The sequence below is a fragment of the Limulus polyphemus genome, unplaced genomic scaffold (assembly GCF_000517525.1).
Source record: "Limulus polyphemus unplaced genomic scaffold, Limulus_polyphemus-2.1.2 Scaffold8313, whole genome shotgun sequence".
Classification (NCBI taxonomy): Eukaryota; Metazoa; Arthropoda; class Merostomata; order Xiphosura; family Limulidae; genus Limulus; species Limulus polyphemus.
Genome location: NW_013673923.1, coordinates 14,921 through 30,867, shown reverse-complemented (window position 1 = coordinate 30,867; position 15,947 = coordinate 14,921). Strand labels below are relative to the sequence as shown.

General features: G+C 31.8%; 1 protein-coding gene across 2 annotated transcripts in view; it reads right to left on the bottom strand.

Moving 5' to 3' along the window:
• Nucleotides 1–3,172: 3,172 nt before the first annotated feature.
• The window catches only part of LOC106475264 (nucleolin 1-like), a 24,831-nt gene continuing 12,056 nt past the window's right edge, over nt 3,173–15,947 (bottom strand). For both annotated transcript variants that reach the window (XM_013935961.2, XM_022379419.1), the window contains 4 exons: nt 13,758–13,889; nt 13,253–13,376; nt 10,339–10,466; nt 3,173–9,937 (listed from right to left, as the gene is read on the bottom strand). In XM_013935961.2, the coding sequence (XP_013791415.1) occupies nt 9,794–9,937; nt 10,339–10,466; nt 13,253–13,376; nt 13,758–13,889 (528 nt within the window). In that variant the 3' untranslated portion in view covers nt 3,173–9,793. The remainder of the gene's footprint in view (nt 9,938–10,338; nt 10,467–13,252; nt 13,377–13,757; nt 13,890–15,947) is intronic.

Sequence of the window (15,947 nt, the reverse complement as noted above, 5' to 3'; positions counted from 1 at the left end):
GATAGTTTTCCATATTAGAGTCTTTATTTATTTTAAACATAATCTAGGTGATAGTTTTCCATTTTGTAGCTTTGCTCTAGAGCAGATCAATCCTAGTAAATATCAGAACTTACGTTAGCATAAGAAAGCAAAAACCAACAAAAATATGTAAATAATCTAACAATATTGATAACACTTTTCCTGTTGAATATAAAAAGTCAAGTAATAAGTTTTATTAACATTAAGGTGATTGGCTAAATAGTGGAGTATCATTGTTGTAACTACCGACATCTACCAAACATGTTGCAAAGTTACTTGTGTTGTTACTACCGGCATTTTCTTGATATGCTACTTAATTTCTAGCCTCCTAGTGGCTCAGCGATATATGTACGGTCCAACAATGCTAGAAACCGGGTTTCGATACTCGTAATGGGCACAGCACAAATAGCCCACTGTGTAGCTTTGTACTTAACTACAAACAAAACATTTTTTTTCTTCTGTTGCTATTGGAAATAATTCATAATGCGATTTAAATTAGTAGTAATATAATACACGTAAGTCTGCGATAGACTTGAATAACTGGGTGAGGTGGTGGGGGGTTGACCGACTAGTTTCCTAACCACAACACAACGTGATATAGTAATCATTCTTATATTAAAAAAAAGGGCATTATGGGTGAAAAGAGACGGTACTCATTGGTAAAGTAATGGCCCTGTTATTCAGAGGTCCTAGGTTTAAGCCTCAGTCTTAGTTTTTTTCCACTCCTCGGCTTTTTACGTTTTACGTAAGTTAGTTAGTGACATATAGTCATGTTACTAAGTGATTTATTGAGCTAGTGACATCTTGTCATGTCACTAAGTAATTTATGTAACTAGCAACATCTTGTCATTTCACTAAGTTAGTTAGTGACATATAGTCATGTTACTAAGTGATTTATTGAGCTAGTGACATCTTGTCATGTCACTAAGTAATTTATTTAACTAGCAACATCTTGTCATGTCACTAGGTTAGTTAGTGACATATAGTCATGTGACTAGGTGATTTATTGAGCTAGTGACATCTGGTCATGTTTCTGGCCTGTTTAACCTAAAGAAACTTGACTAGAAGAAAACTTGAAACTCTCTTTTTATGTTTCTGGCTTGTTTAATCTGAAGAAACTTGATTAACAGAAAATTTGAAACTTTCTTTTATGTTTCTGGCTTGTTTAACCTAAAGAAACTCGACACATGGTCATTATTTCCATTAAATATTTATAAACTTTTCAGAGTTATGTGAAATATGCAGGAGAACTATGTTGTAACTACCTCCAAACACAAGGAAATGTTAATTTTCCCAGGAAATTACCTTAAGTTAAAATGGACATTTTTGGTCACCAGACCTGTGCAAAGAGCTTACGTTAAACAACACAACAAGGTGAACAAGAATCTGTCTTTATTGAAAAACCATAATTTTAGTATTCCGTTTAGGTGGACTTGCAAGTTACTTGTGTTAAGATTTTATTAATAAAAGAGATGCATAGCTTAACTCATTTCTTGACATGAAAAGATAACATACTTTGCAATTCATTTGAAAATATGCAAAACCCATTTCATTCCCTAAACTGACTGACATAGAATAGCTATATATTTCTCTCCAACAGACGAGATGCAGGTGGGTGAAAGATCCGTGTAGAAATCTCCTAAAACTTTAGCCTGATCTAGGAGATCAGATGCTGCTAGGTGGCCAAAACATTAACTATTCTGAACCCTGGTTTTATGTAGGAGACCAGATGTCATTAGGTAACAACTTCTTAAAAGACTTGCTTAATGTTGTCTGGGAGACTAGATGTCATTAGGTAACAACTTCTTAAAAAAACTTACTTAATGTTGTCTAGGTGACCAGATGTCATTAGGTAACAACTCTTTTTATTTAGGAAACAACATGCTATAAGTGACATCCATGCAAAATTCTTGTGAATTTCAGTTCTATAAAGGAGACTAATGACTTCTAGGTGATACATTTCTTATAGAACTCTGAAACTCAGTTCTATAAAGGAGACTAATGGCTTCTAGGTGATACATTTTAATGACTTCTAGGTGATACATTTCTTATAGAACTCTGAAACTCAGTTCTATAAAGGAGACTAATGGCTTCTAGGTGATATATTTGTTATAGAACTCTGAAACTCAGTTTTATAAAGGAGACTAATGGCTTCTAGGTGATACATTTCTTGTAGAACTCTGAAACTCAGTTCTATAAAGGAGACTAATGACTTCTAGGTGATATATTTGTTATAGAACTCTGAAACTCAGTTCTATAAAGGAGACTAATGACTTCTAGGTGATATATTTGTTATAGAACTCTGAAACTCAGTTTTACACAGAAGACTAATTCTCACAGAATTCACCTGAAACAAAGCTTCTCTATAACTTTGTTTTATTTAGGAAACCATGTGCTGCTGGATAAATTCAAACAAAACTAAAACATCTAGTTAAGTGATAAATAGATCAAAGTGTTGTAAATAACCAGTGAATTTTAAAATCGACATAGAATGCACTTAACACAGTTATTTTAAAATCTAGTAATTTTAAGGACTAGATTCAATAACTTTATGGTGCAGTTAATTTTAAAAGTCTTGACATAACAGATTAACAAACCTAATTCATTTTAAAATCTGTAAATTATTGATCGAGTTTAAAATGTCAGAATGAAGTGCAAGTAAAATTTAGTTGATAATGCTTAGAGACGGCTTGAATGGGTAATGAAGAAAAAGTTTAATGTAACGGCAACGTCAGATGATGACAAAACCTTGTCGAAACGTAGTACATTTGATGTTATGTTAAACTTATATTAAAGTTTTCTTCGTTACCCATTCAAGCTGTCTCTAAGCATTATTAGTCTCCAAGTGGGTTCCTCGTCATCGAATTTGAATAAAACTTAGTTGATTAAAAATTGTACATAAAATAAAAACTGACAATTCTTAATTTTTTCTTTAACCTATGTGACAGACATTTATGGAAAACTTAAGAATGTTATTAAAAAATAGCTTTTTTTTCACCAGATTTTTATTATTTGTGAGATGTTTTATGAATCTAAATATTATTTTATAACTTTTTTTTTAATTATATGAAATGCATTTGAAAAGTTTTGATGTTTAAGATAATTTAAATGTATATGTCTGTTCTACCTGTACCAAAAAAAAAAAACTAAAAGATCTCGTGAAGACACAACATTTATTCTTGTTTTTATTAAAATTCAAATCACAAATCAGCTAAATTTCTTCACTGGATGAAAAGGAAAAAACACCAACATTGAAATTTTCAGGATCCAAGTGTCATTAGCCAAATTTGAGTACTAAAACTTGTATAAGAAATAGACGCATCCACATAGAGTAAGTGAACAAAAGGGCTTGAGCAGTTTCTAGAACCACCTGTTGTAGATCATTTTCAATGATTCCATTGGTCTTCATGGATAAAAAAGCAAACATAGTATTTATCATAAAACAATTTCAAAAAGCAGATTAACTTTGTAACAAGTTTTGAAGTACAATCAGTCTTTTTAACTTCATTGCCCAAAGAGCCCGAGCTCCCAAAACCTTTTTTCACTTCACAACAAAATACCAATACTAAAACTTACATTTCAGCTACCAAAACTGATACAAATTTTTCCTTCAAACTTGAAAATACTTGCAGGAATAAGAATGACACGTTCCTTAGTTCTACACATACCACACGACCTCAAGCCGTACCTAAAGTATTATTAACTTGTAGTAAAGTATACACATACACACATTGAACTAATTAGTAATAGTTATGACAGACATCACGTTGCTACACTGATTGTGCGAGGAACCTTGATGTTTTTATCCTCACTGGGAATGTTTTGTGCACAAGTTTTCTGTAAAGCTTTACTCTCCAACCTTCAAATATCAAGATATGTTACTGTTTTTAACAGGATGAAAGATATCTAGTGTGCTACGATGAACCATGATATTTAACGTGAAGAAACTCAAGCATCTCTTCTAAGTATAATTTGATGTGTTAGTATTGGACTGGATAATTCAACCCATTTCACTACAGTAATGATTTCTGTGTGGATGAATTATAGGATTTTGACATCACATTAAGAAGCATGAAATAGGCTTAAATGAGTTCTCTTTGTTAAGCCTATTTTTTCCCATGAACAGATTTTTATGATTCATCAAAACCAAAACCATCTCTTTAAGTTGTGCCAGTAAAACATGTTGTTTTTTTTGCAACAAAGATACTTACAGTATTCCTCGTTACAGACGCCTTTGTAAAGCTTCACGTCACTACTCAATAATGAGAGGTGGCTTGTAGTGCCATTACGCACGACTGTAGTTTCACCAAAACTGAATACAACACTAAATTATACAACTGTTAAATGTACAACACAGTTTGATTACATTAAACTGCAAACAAAAAATAAATAAAAGAAATTGTTACTGCAATAGCCTACTATAGTATTGCACCATAGTGTATTAATCTATAACCCAATTAACAGCAGTTGGCTTACATTAATAGAATAAATTTTTAATCAGTTAAAACTATTTCTTTAGTATAATATTTTGATACTGTATGTAAAAATTTCCTGAACAATTGTTTTAGTTTCCTATGTAATATTAAGTATTGTAAATTTGTTATGTATTGTTGTTTCACTACAGATTATTTTTGGAGTATAATTTGTTGCTAAGAGATGTAATGTAATAATTTCACTGAGAAACAATTGGTACATAAAACCTGTTAATTTCTGTAATGTTGTTTTACTACAGGTTATCATTGGTTGCTAAGTGATGTAATGATCTATAACTATGGTCTCTCTCTCTGTAAAAGGCTTTGATAAAACTAGAAGGCTGTAGTTTCTGGAACTGTATTGTAAATGTTAGATAACTGTATAATTTAATGTTTCTAACCTGTTTTAAGATCCATGGCCATGAAAAAGTAGGATATTTTACTAAAAATGTGGCTGAAAAAAAATTATGAAATATTATAATCGAAAAAGCACAATAGAAATTATTAGTAAACAGTTTAGTTACATTAGTTGAGCTGATTTCAACTTTCAGATTTTCAATCTGATACCAGGAAGATTGGAAACGGTAGTAACTGGCAGAGTATGTGATGAACACACACAAAAAAAAAAAGAACATGCCACGTTTGCCATCTTTGTGATCCATTACCCTAATGCACTGTACCTACGATGCATATTAACTACAACAGAAAGTGTAAAAGTAGTCAGCTGTCAAATCAGTTATAATTTTAAAAAACGTTTTTTGCTGTAATGTCCTTTAAAAACACTGACTGTAGTGTTATGTAGCTTTATTAAACATGGCTGTAATGTCCTTTAAAAACACTGACTGTAGTGTTATGTAGCTTTATTAAACATGGCTGTAATGTATTGTGTACTTTCATTATAACTAACTGTTTTCAGCCAAAATGTTTATAAAATATCTGGTACATTAAATATGAGGGTTTCTTGTAACAATGATGTGTTGTCTCAGAGTAATATTGAAGATTAAACAAACTCAACACAGTAACTCTCACAAAAACAAACTGAGCTTTGAACCACAATTTTGGTCTATTATATAACATCACAAAAAATGTGTTTGCTTTGAAACATTTTAAACCGTATGATTTTTCCTTCTATACCATTCATAAAGTTAAATTTAATCCTTGGTCTAAAGAATCATGTTTGCTCCTTTTGCCATAAATTAATGTATTAATGTTTAGGGACTAATTATAGGAGTTACAAAACCTACAATATGTACCTTAATATTACATGGTATTTTTATTTTATTTCTGTTGTTCAATTCTATTAGGAATTTAACCTTTTCTTGACAATTCTTCTGTCACTCTCTTTAGTTCATTGTTATAAGCTGGGAATAAGATGAACTTTACTGATGAGTTCTGACTACTTTAGTGCCACAAGTGCATAAATCTGTCACTTCTTTGTGTCAACTTCTGTGTTTAATAAACAATGTTACAAATAGTTTTTGACTGTTAAGTTAATTGTGTAAGATGAACAACCATATTTTACCTAAATGAGCACAAATGAAAGGCCATGTTTAGATTTTAAAAAAACCAACAAAAACATTTCTTATATCTACTAAACCAAAATGTAAGTACAAATGTCTGAAAAAATACATTTCAGCAAATTAAATTTAATTACTTGTAAAAAAAACCCTTATATTTATTGTTTTTAATAATGATTTGTTTATCTCTGAACTTAAACAGAAGCACTGCGATATAGTTCAGAAAAATCATAAACAACACAGCAGAAAAAATTAAAATATTATAAGCTCATAAAATCACAAAATTGCATATGCTTAAGTACCAACAATCACAGATGTTTCTAGTTATAAAAGTATATCAACTTAAGTTAGATCCCAAAAATATAATTTTTTTTGAGAAAATAGAGAGTACAAGTAAAACGTAAACCATCAACTTTCAATACAACAAACCCATGAAAATCTAGTCACGAAGGGCTAGAAAATAAAATATTCTTTGTGGGATTTAAGGTAACAAAAAAAAGGGGGGGGTCATTTTATTTGAATGTTTTGAAAGAATGAAAATCTGCCTAACTATTGTAGCACAAAAATATACATAAAAAATACACTTGGCAACGATCAAAAATACAAAATCTTACTTTTCATCTTCCATAAATCACAATTAAAGCTAAAACAAATTTCATTCAAAATACTTGAACAATAATTCAAACTCATAATACAGATTAAACATAAGAACGTATTTTCATACTTAAGTTTTAACAAAATAACAATTATATATATATATGAAACATAGCTGCTAATGAAAGTCAACAAAATCTCTGCATTTAATCAAAATATAGAAAATTTTAAAACCTAAAATGGCTGATATAAAGAATTAAATAAAAGAGCGTAAGTCTGTGTATGAAAATAAGCTACCTTTCAACAGATAAAATCATAAACCTTTAATGAATGAAGGAGCGTTAACACCTTCTATAATAATTGGTATAATTTATGATTGGTTTTGGTGGGAGATCTTGTTACTCATTTTTTATATATTTGTCAGGTGGAATTAAAATATTGAAGTATCTGTTTCAGACATTCACTTAAAGCTACTCGAGGGCTATCTGCATTAGCTGTTCCTAATTTTAAATTGATAGAAAAAAGGCTAGTCAGCAACACCCACTGCCAACTCTTGATTGCTCTCACTGAATAGTGGAATCTGACTGTCACTCTTTTAATGCCACCCATAGCCAAAGGCCTAGCATAAAAAATCTTTGATTGCTTATTCTTTAGTTGCTTTTATAGGAATTACAATAGTCTAGTCAACAATGATGAATTAAAATGTCTTAAGACTGTTTGACTTATCCTAAGTGTTGATGAAGCCATATAGTTAACATCCATGTAATGTAGATTTGTAAATAATTCAGGAAGGTGATAACTAATGTATTTGTACAGTCACTTACTCTGTATGACAATATCAAATAACAGTTCTGATAACATTACCACTTATGTCAAAAAATAAAACCTATCTTTAATTTTTCCTTTCTTGTTCTTGAGGGACAGCTTTGAAAAACCTAACAGGTCCTTGTTAGCCGTATGTGAGAAGTAGAATAGTTAGCTTTTCCTACTTAAACCTAGTTCTAGGTTAAACCCAAATTGTCTGCTGTTCCTACTGGAACCCAGTTCTAGGTTAAACCCAAATTGTCAGCTGTTCCTACTGGAACCTAGTTCTAGGTTAAACCCAAATTGTCAGCTGTTCCCACTGGAACCCAGTTCTAGATTAAACCCAAATTGTCAGCTGTTCCTACTCGAACCCAGTTCTAGATTAAACCCAAATTGTCAGCTGTTCCTACTTAAACCTAATTCTAGATTAAACCCAAATTGTCAAATGTTCCTACTTAAACCTAATTCTAGATTAAACCCCAATTGTCAGCTGTTCTAACTTGAACCTAGTTCTAGATTAAACCCAAATTATCAGCTGTTCCTCCTGGAACCTAGTTCTAGATTAAACCTAAATTGTCAGCTGTTCCTACTGGAACCTAGTTCTAGGTTAAGTCCAAATTGTCAGCTGTTCCTCCTGGAACCCAGTTCTAGATTAAACCCAAATTGTCAGCTGTCCCTATTGGAACCCAGTTCTAGATTAAACCCAAATTGTCAGCTGTCCCTACTGGAACCTAGTTCTAGATTAAACCTAAATTGTCAGCTGTTCCTACTGGAATCTAGTTATAGGTTAAACCCAATTCTTGTCAGCTGTTCCTCCTGGAACCTAGTTCTAGGTTAAACCCAAATTGTCATCTGTCCCTACTAGAACCCAGTTCTAGGTTCTTTTGTGGAATCTGTTTTTTATAAACAAATAAAATTGTTCTATAAAGTTTGCAAGAAAATAAAAATAAAACATTGGGATAGATATTAATAATACAAAACAATATCCAACATAACATAACTACAAGAGCAATCTATTGAAAACTTGGAGTTATAGCAACAGTACCTAGCCAGAAACTAGTTTTGGAATACTTAACTATACTAGAGGTATAATTTACTTTCAGGGACATTGTGCTACTATATTAGAACAAAAAACATCAGTTTTTGTGTTTGTTAATCTTAACAGAGCTATTGAAACAACACATTACTATCCTGGAATTACAGCAATGATACAACCAGAAACCTGTGTGTTTTTCTCTTGGTTGTGGAATACGTAATCAGACTAGAGCTACAGGAACAATACTTTACCATCCTGGAGTTGTAACAAAATATAATCCAACTAGTTATAGAAACAACACACAATTCACCTGTAGATAAAGAACCTGACCAGAGGAACATCAAATAAAGCAGAAAAGTCTTGCTCTGAGTTTGTACACAAAACTTTAATTAGGATCTTTGAGCTTCCTCGCTTTGGAAAAATACAATGACACTTTGAGTAGTAAAACGATTCATGAATGTGAAAAATATGTGATAAAAATAAATATATCAAAGCACCAGGAAACAATTTTGTTCAAGTAGTAAACATGCTTGTCCCTGTTTTTTTAAAAAACCAAGAAATCAAAGATAGCTAAAGCATTGTTTTATAGGCAGGTCTCTTCCTATGGGTTTCTTAGGTAATGCGTTGGGCTTAAGTTTGATATTTTTTCAACACTGACTTTCAAATGCCACACAATAAAGCCACGATGGGAGGCAAAAACTGTTCATGAAAAATACCATCAATGTGCCCGATACAATATTTAATAACTACATAAATGTTCTTAGATTGGTAAATAAGCTGTAAACACTTGAACAGTGTATTTTATTTTAATTAATGATGCATAATCTTACTTATTCAGTAAACGTTTTGAACATTTTTTTAACTTCTTTAAGCAAGCAGATAAGTATATAAAACTCAAAATCCAAACTAATCTGATTAATTTTCAGTTAAATCAGTCTATCAATTCAACTTACACATTTGTGTTCTTTCCCTATCAGTGACCCAGGTGACTTTTGCTTAAATTAGTAGGTCTTTATAGTACACAGAGAAGCTATGAGAAAAGATACCCCAAAACATAAAGATATTAAACCAAAAGCAAGATCTACCTAAAACTGATAGAAATGTCCCATACATCCGAACAGGGAAGAGGAAACAGTCCTTAAGACAGATAAAATGCTAAATCCTACTGTACCACAAACTGTACAAACACACAACACATATAAAAATGACTTTAAATTCATGCATATCTATCAGCAGTTTCATGACAGAAAATAAAAAAAGAAATCATGATTTCTAGGTTTTTCTAAACTGCTTTCTGTTCTTTTCTACTACATTAAAACATTATTTTTTTACTGCAGTCTGGAAACATGGAATCAGTCCTGATTCGAGTCTGCTGCAGAATCTTCTCGTTTTTTGCTCTTCAATTCTTTCTGATCAGCATCATCTTCGTTCTCTTCTGATGATTCCTCCTGGTCATCTTTCTGTGGTCCACCCCTTCGACTCTGTCTGGTAGACTCCTATAGAGAAGAATTGTAATAAAGTTGAATTAAAATTTACAAGTTAAACAAGACTAGTATATAATATAGTTGAACAAGACTAGTATATAATATAGTTAAACCAGACTAGTATATAATATAGTTGAACAAGACTAGTATATAATGTAGTTAAACAAGACTAGTATATAATATAGTTAAACAAGACTAGTATATAATATAGTTAAACAAGATACTAGTCTTGTTCAACTATATTATATACTAGTATAATATAGTTAAACGTCTTTAGTATATAATATAGTTGAACAAGACCAATATATAATATAGTTAAACAAGACTAGTATATAATATAGTTGAACAAGACTAGTATATAATAAAATAAAAAGTACATTTGATAAAGAAAAATAAATTTAACAAACCCATACCCTTGTTGGTGTCTTTTTTTGGGATGAAGGAGACTGTTGATTACCACCACGGGTTTGTGACCGGGTTTGTCGTTTATCTGCTTTCCCACCTTCCTCTGGGTATCCCAAGTCTTTCAGCAAGGCTTCACCTAAAAATTATTTTTTGCACTCCATCTCAGACAGTAAAGAAAAACAAAATAAACAAAGAAAAGTTTAACATTTTGAGCTATTCATCTGGCAAACCTAAAAATATGTAAAGTTTTGAAAGACACAAAGAAATGGTTAAAAATGCTGTAAGAGAAAGAGAAACATTTTGACCCAAATGACTTTCATCAGGGTTAGGGTTGATGAAAGTTATTTTTCAATCAAAGTGTTGGTTCCATATTTCTCTTACCTTTATGCATTTTAACCATTTCTGAATTTGTTTGTTATTTATGTTATTTTGATAGGCACCATTTAATTCAGATCCTAAATTCAATTCAAAGGTATGTTTTATATATATATAAACCAGAGATATTCACATGTCTTTCGGATGTCACAGGTCTTTTGTAAAGAAGTGGCTGAACCAATTTTGATCAAATTTGGTAGAATAACTCAGGTAGACCTCACAAAGTATATTTTTAAATGCATAAGCAGACAGGTCAAAGGTTTGAGCTCCTCAACCATTTCAGTTTTTACCACAATAATGCCATAATTTAGGGCTCAACTGATGTAGAAGGTCTGACAACAGACACAAAGCAATACATTGCAAGCCAAGTATTAAACAGATACTTTCAATTCACAGAAAAGTGTACATTGTCCAGTGTCAAAATGTGGTTTAAATAGATAGTTGACCTCTCACAACTTTAAATTTACTAAATTGTCCAGTGTCAAAATGTGGTTTAAATAGATAGTTGACCTCTCACAACTTTAAATTTACTAAACTGTCCAGTGTCAAAATGTGGATTAAATAGATAGTTGACTTCTCACAACTTTAAATTTACTAAATTGTCCAGTGTCAAAATGTGGATTAAATAGATAGTTGACTTCTCACAACTTTAAATTTACTAAATTGTCCAGTGTCAAAATGTGGATTAAATAGATAGTTGACTTCTCACAACTTTAAATTTACTAAATTGTCCAGTGTCAAAATGTGGTTTAAATAGATAGTTGACTTCTCACAACATCAAGTTATCACTACTGAACTTTATAATCTTAAATGTTACTGAAAGAGCACAATAACAAAGACAGAATATCTTAGTGGTTTATCTATTTTATCGATGACTTTAGGAGGTGAATGATGTAGGTATCCATATAACTGATAACTCAAACCATCAGTACTTGGTGAAACTCCTTAATTGAGGAAACAAAAACAATTGTACGTTTTACAAATATTTCATTAATCACTGCCATCATTTTGCCAGTAAAGGTATTTTCTGTACCTGATGTTGCCTTTATGTCTGAGAAATAGGGTACTTTTAAGGCATAAGGGCAGGGGCTTGAGCCATTCTGCCACCCCCTTTGCACATCCAATAAAACAAGTGTTACAATTCTGTCAGAAGAGGTAGGGTCGAAAAAAAATGTGCCCACCACTAGTATATGTTTAGTTCAATTATTTGTTGGTACCCACTACTAGTATATGTTTAGTTCAATTATTTGTTAGTACCAGTCACTAGTATATGTTTAGTTCAATTATTTGTTAGTACCCACCACTAGTACATGTTTAGTTCAATTATTTGTTAGTACCTGCCACTAGTATACGTTTAGTTCAATTATTTGTTGGTACCCACTACTAGTATATGTTTAGTTCAATTATTTGTTAGTACCAGTCACTAGTATACGTTTAGTTCAATTATTTGTTACTACCCACCACTAGTATATGTGTAGTTCAATTATTTGTTAGTACCAGCCACTAGTATATGTTTAGTTCAATTATTTGTTACTACCCACCACTAGTATATGTTTAGTTCAATTATTTGTTACTACCCACCACTAGTATATGTTTATTCAATTATTTGTTAGTACCAGCCACTAGTATATGTTTAGTTCAATTATTTGTTACTACCCACCACTAGTATATGTTTAGTTCAATTATTTGTTACTACCCACCACTAGTATATGTTTAGTTCAATTATTTGTTAGTACCAGCCACTAGTATATGTTTAGTTCAATTATTTGTTAGTACCAGCCACTAGTATATGTTTAGTTCAATTATTTGTTAGTACCCACCACTAGTACATGTTTAGTTCAATTATTTGTTAGTACCAGCCACTAGTATATGTTTAGTTCAATTATTTGTTAGTACCCACCACTAGTACATGTTTAGTTCAATTATTTGTTAGTACCCACCACTAGTATATGTTTAGTTCAATTATTTGTTAGTACCCACCACTAGTATATGTTTAGATAAATTATTTGTTAGTACCAGTCACTAGTATATGTTTATTTCAATTATTTGTTAGTACCCACCACTAGTATACGTTTAGATCAATTATTTGTTAGTACCCACCACCAGTACATGTTTAGATGAAGTATTTGTTAGTACCAGCCACTAGTATACGGTACTAACAAATAATTGAACTAAACAGCCACTAGTATATGTTTATTTCAATTATTTGTTAGTACTCACCACTAGTATACATTTATTTCTATTATTTGTTAGTACTCACCACTAGTATACATTTATTTCTATTATTTGTTAGTACCTGCCACATGAAAACATTTTTTTACTATGTTAATATCTATGCAATAAGCCACCTTGACATTTAAGAAGTTTCCAAAAAAAGATGGTAAGGTGTAAATCCCAGGTAAATAAACATCAAACCCTTTGTTTATATTTATATTTGAGAAACTCCAAACCAAATCCACCCTTTTGTGAACTGATTTTCATATTTAAATTCTAACAATGTCATCTTATCTTTGGCAGGATAATATTTTATAGTTCAAGCTGCCTTACCTTCTTGAGCTGTTTTAGCCATTGTTCCCAACCTCTTTAGTGAAACTTTAGCTGTGTCACGAATGGCTCGAGTTGCTGATCTCGTTTCTTCTAACACTTCTTTCCCGAGGAATTTCTTTCCTGTCTGGATTCAGAATGAAAGATTTACGTGCAAATAATTTAGTTTATTAAATGTAATTTCTGATTCTTATTGTTTTTTTTTAGACAACGAATCATTTATCAGTTTAACTGTTGAACAATGATATGGGTCCTTCAAAGTTTTATTTGCTACTCTTAATATAAGCCAACATTTTAGCATAAACTTCTTATACACATATCTCACTATTCTTGACGTTTATAGATTTCTCTCAACAGCAACTCTGGTTAACCATTTATAATCAAGTTGTGCAGCATGTATGTTAGTACAAAAAATACTGGTAATCTGTTTCATAGTATTGTAACAGACACAAAAGAAATTATTTTGTACTAAAGCACACTATAAACAAGTAAACTGTACAAGACTAACCGTTGCTGTTTCCACCATTGTATGGTCCTTGACTAGCTTTGCTTTCTTTGCTACTGGCCCTTCCACAGCACCGTTACCATCTGTGTTCTCAGCTGATACCTGACCTTTCTGGTTAGATTCTGTGTTATCTTCCTGCAGAGACCACAAGAAGTACACTTATACTAAGATATTGAGGAACCAGAACATGATACAAGACCACAAGAAGTACACTTATACTAAGATATTGAGGAACCAGAACATGATACAAGACCACAAGAAGTACACTTATACTAAGATATTGAAAAACCAGAACATAATCAAGACCACAAGAAGTACACTTATACTAAGATATTGAAAAACCAGAACATAACCAAGACCACAAGAAGTACACTTACACTAAGATATTGAGGAACCAGAACATGATACAAGACCACAAGAAGTATACTTATACTAAGATATTGAGGAACCAGAACATGATACAAGACCACAAGAAGTACACGTATACTAAGATATTGAGGAACCAGAACATGATACAAGACCACAAGAAGTACACTTATACTAAGATATTGAGGAACCAGAACATAATACAAGACCACAAGAAGTACACTTATACTAAGATATTGAGGAACCAGAACCTTGTGGTCTTGTATTATATGTTCTGGTTTTCAATATAAGTGTACTTCTTGTGGTCTTGTATCATGTTCTGGTTTTCAATATAAGTGTACTTCTTGTGGTCTTGTATCATGTTCTGGTTTTTCAATATAAGTGTACTTCTTGTGGTCTTGTATTATGTTCTGGTTTTTCAATATAAGTGTACTTCTTGTGGTCTTGTATCGTGTTCTGGTTCCTCAATATAAGTGTACTTCTTGTGGTCTTGTATCATGTTCTGGTTCCTCAATATCTTAGTATAAGTGTACTTCGATACAAGACCACAAGAAGTACACTTATATTGAGGAACCAGAACACGATACAAGACCACAAGAAGTACACTTATATTGAAGAACCAGAACATGATACAAGACCACAAGAAGTACACTTATATTGAAAAACCAGAACATAATACAAGACCACAAGAAGTACACTTATATTGAGGAACCAGAACACGATACAAGACCACAAGAAGTACACTTATATTGAGGAACCAGAACACGATACACATTCACCAACTAACATGACTCGTACATTAACCGAGCAAATAATAGGCACAGTTAAAGTTTCTTTTAAGATACATGTAACTCATTTAATTTAACGAATTCAGTCCTAGCGGCTACTTGTACGTCATTTAGTTGAGATATAAATGCTGTACACTGAAGCTGTAAAATAAGTTTTGTGTATTTCGATCACATTAAATTACTGCTTTGAAAGAACATTTCTCTCTCTTTCTGAAGGTTAAACCATATTTAAGGTGCTGTTGTTTTTACTAAGCAATAAAGAACAAGTGATTTCTTAATGTTATTTTCATTTTACTTAATACCATAAATTTATTTTAGGATCAAACCAAAACTCTTGATGTACTATAGAGGTTGAGTATGTTATATTCAGTCGATTTTGAATATACATATTAGCATTTCATATGATAAACATGGCCAATATAAAGTTATAGTGGTACAGGAGGTATCAGAACAACTTTTTACATTATCTTTTGTAGGTAGTGTGATGTCCTTGAAAATTGGTGACTTTTGAGAAGGATATGTAACAGTGCTTTCTGATGCAAAATCTTTAGACACTCAAATGATGAAGATGTGTTGAGAAAAGAGAAAACAAAGTAACATGGATCAACTTGGGACACCAGGTGAAAATCCATGAACACAAAGGTCAGTGGCAAAAGCATCCATGTCTTCTAAGTAATAACAGTATACAACATAATCAAAATGCCTTTTCATCTCAAAAAGCAGCACAACTCATTTGTACACAAGCTGATTCTGTGACATATCCATTTAACCATTACATACCTCAACAACTGTAGAATAAAATATGTATTTATGCTATTCCATATGTATACATAGTGGTCATATTGCCAAAAGTAGTGCTTATGGTTCTCTGTGCAACTGGATTGTTGAATTGGCTGCTAGGAGTCTTTTATCTTTATATATCAGATGGATTATAGAAAGCATGTAGGAAGGAGTAGTGCATCTTGAACATGACAGCCTTGTGACAGAGCCTTTTGCAATGGAAACTATGCTTCAGGCCTTTGTTTATTTGTAATTAAGC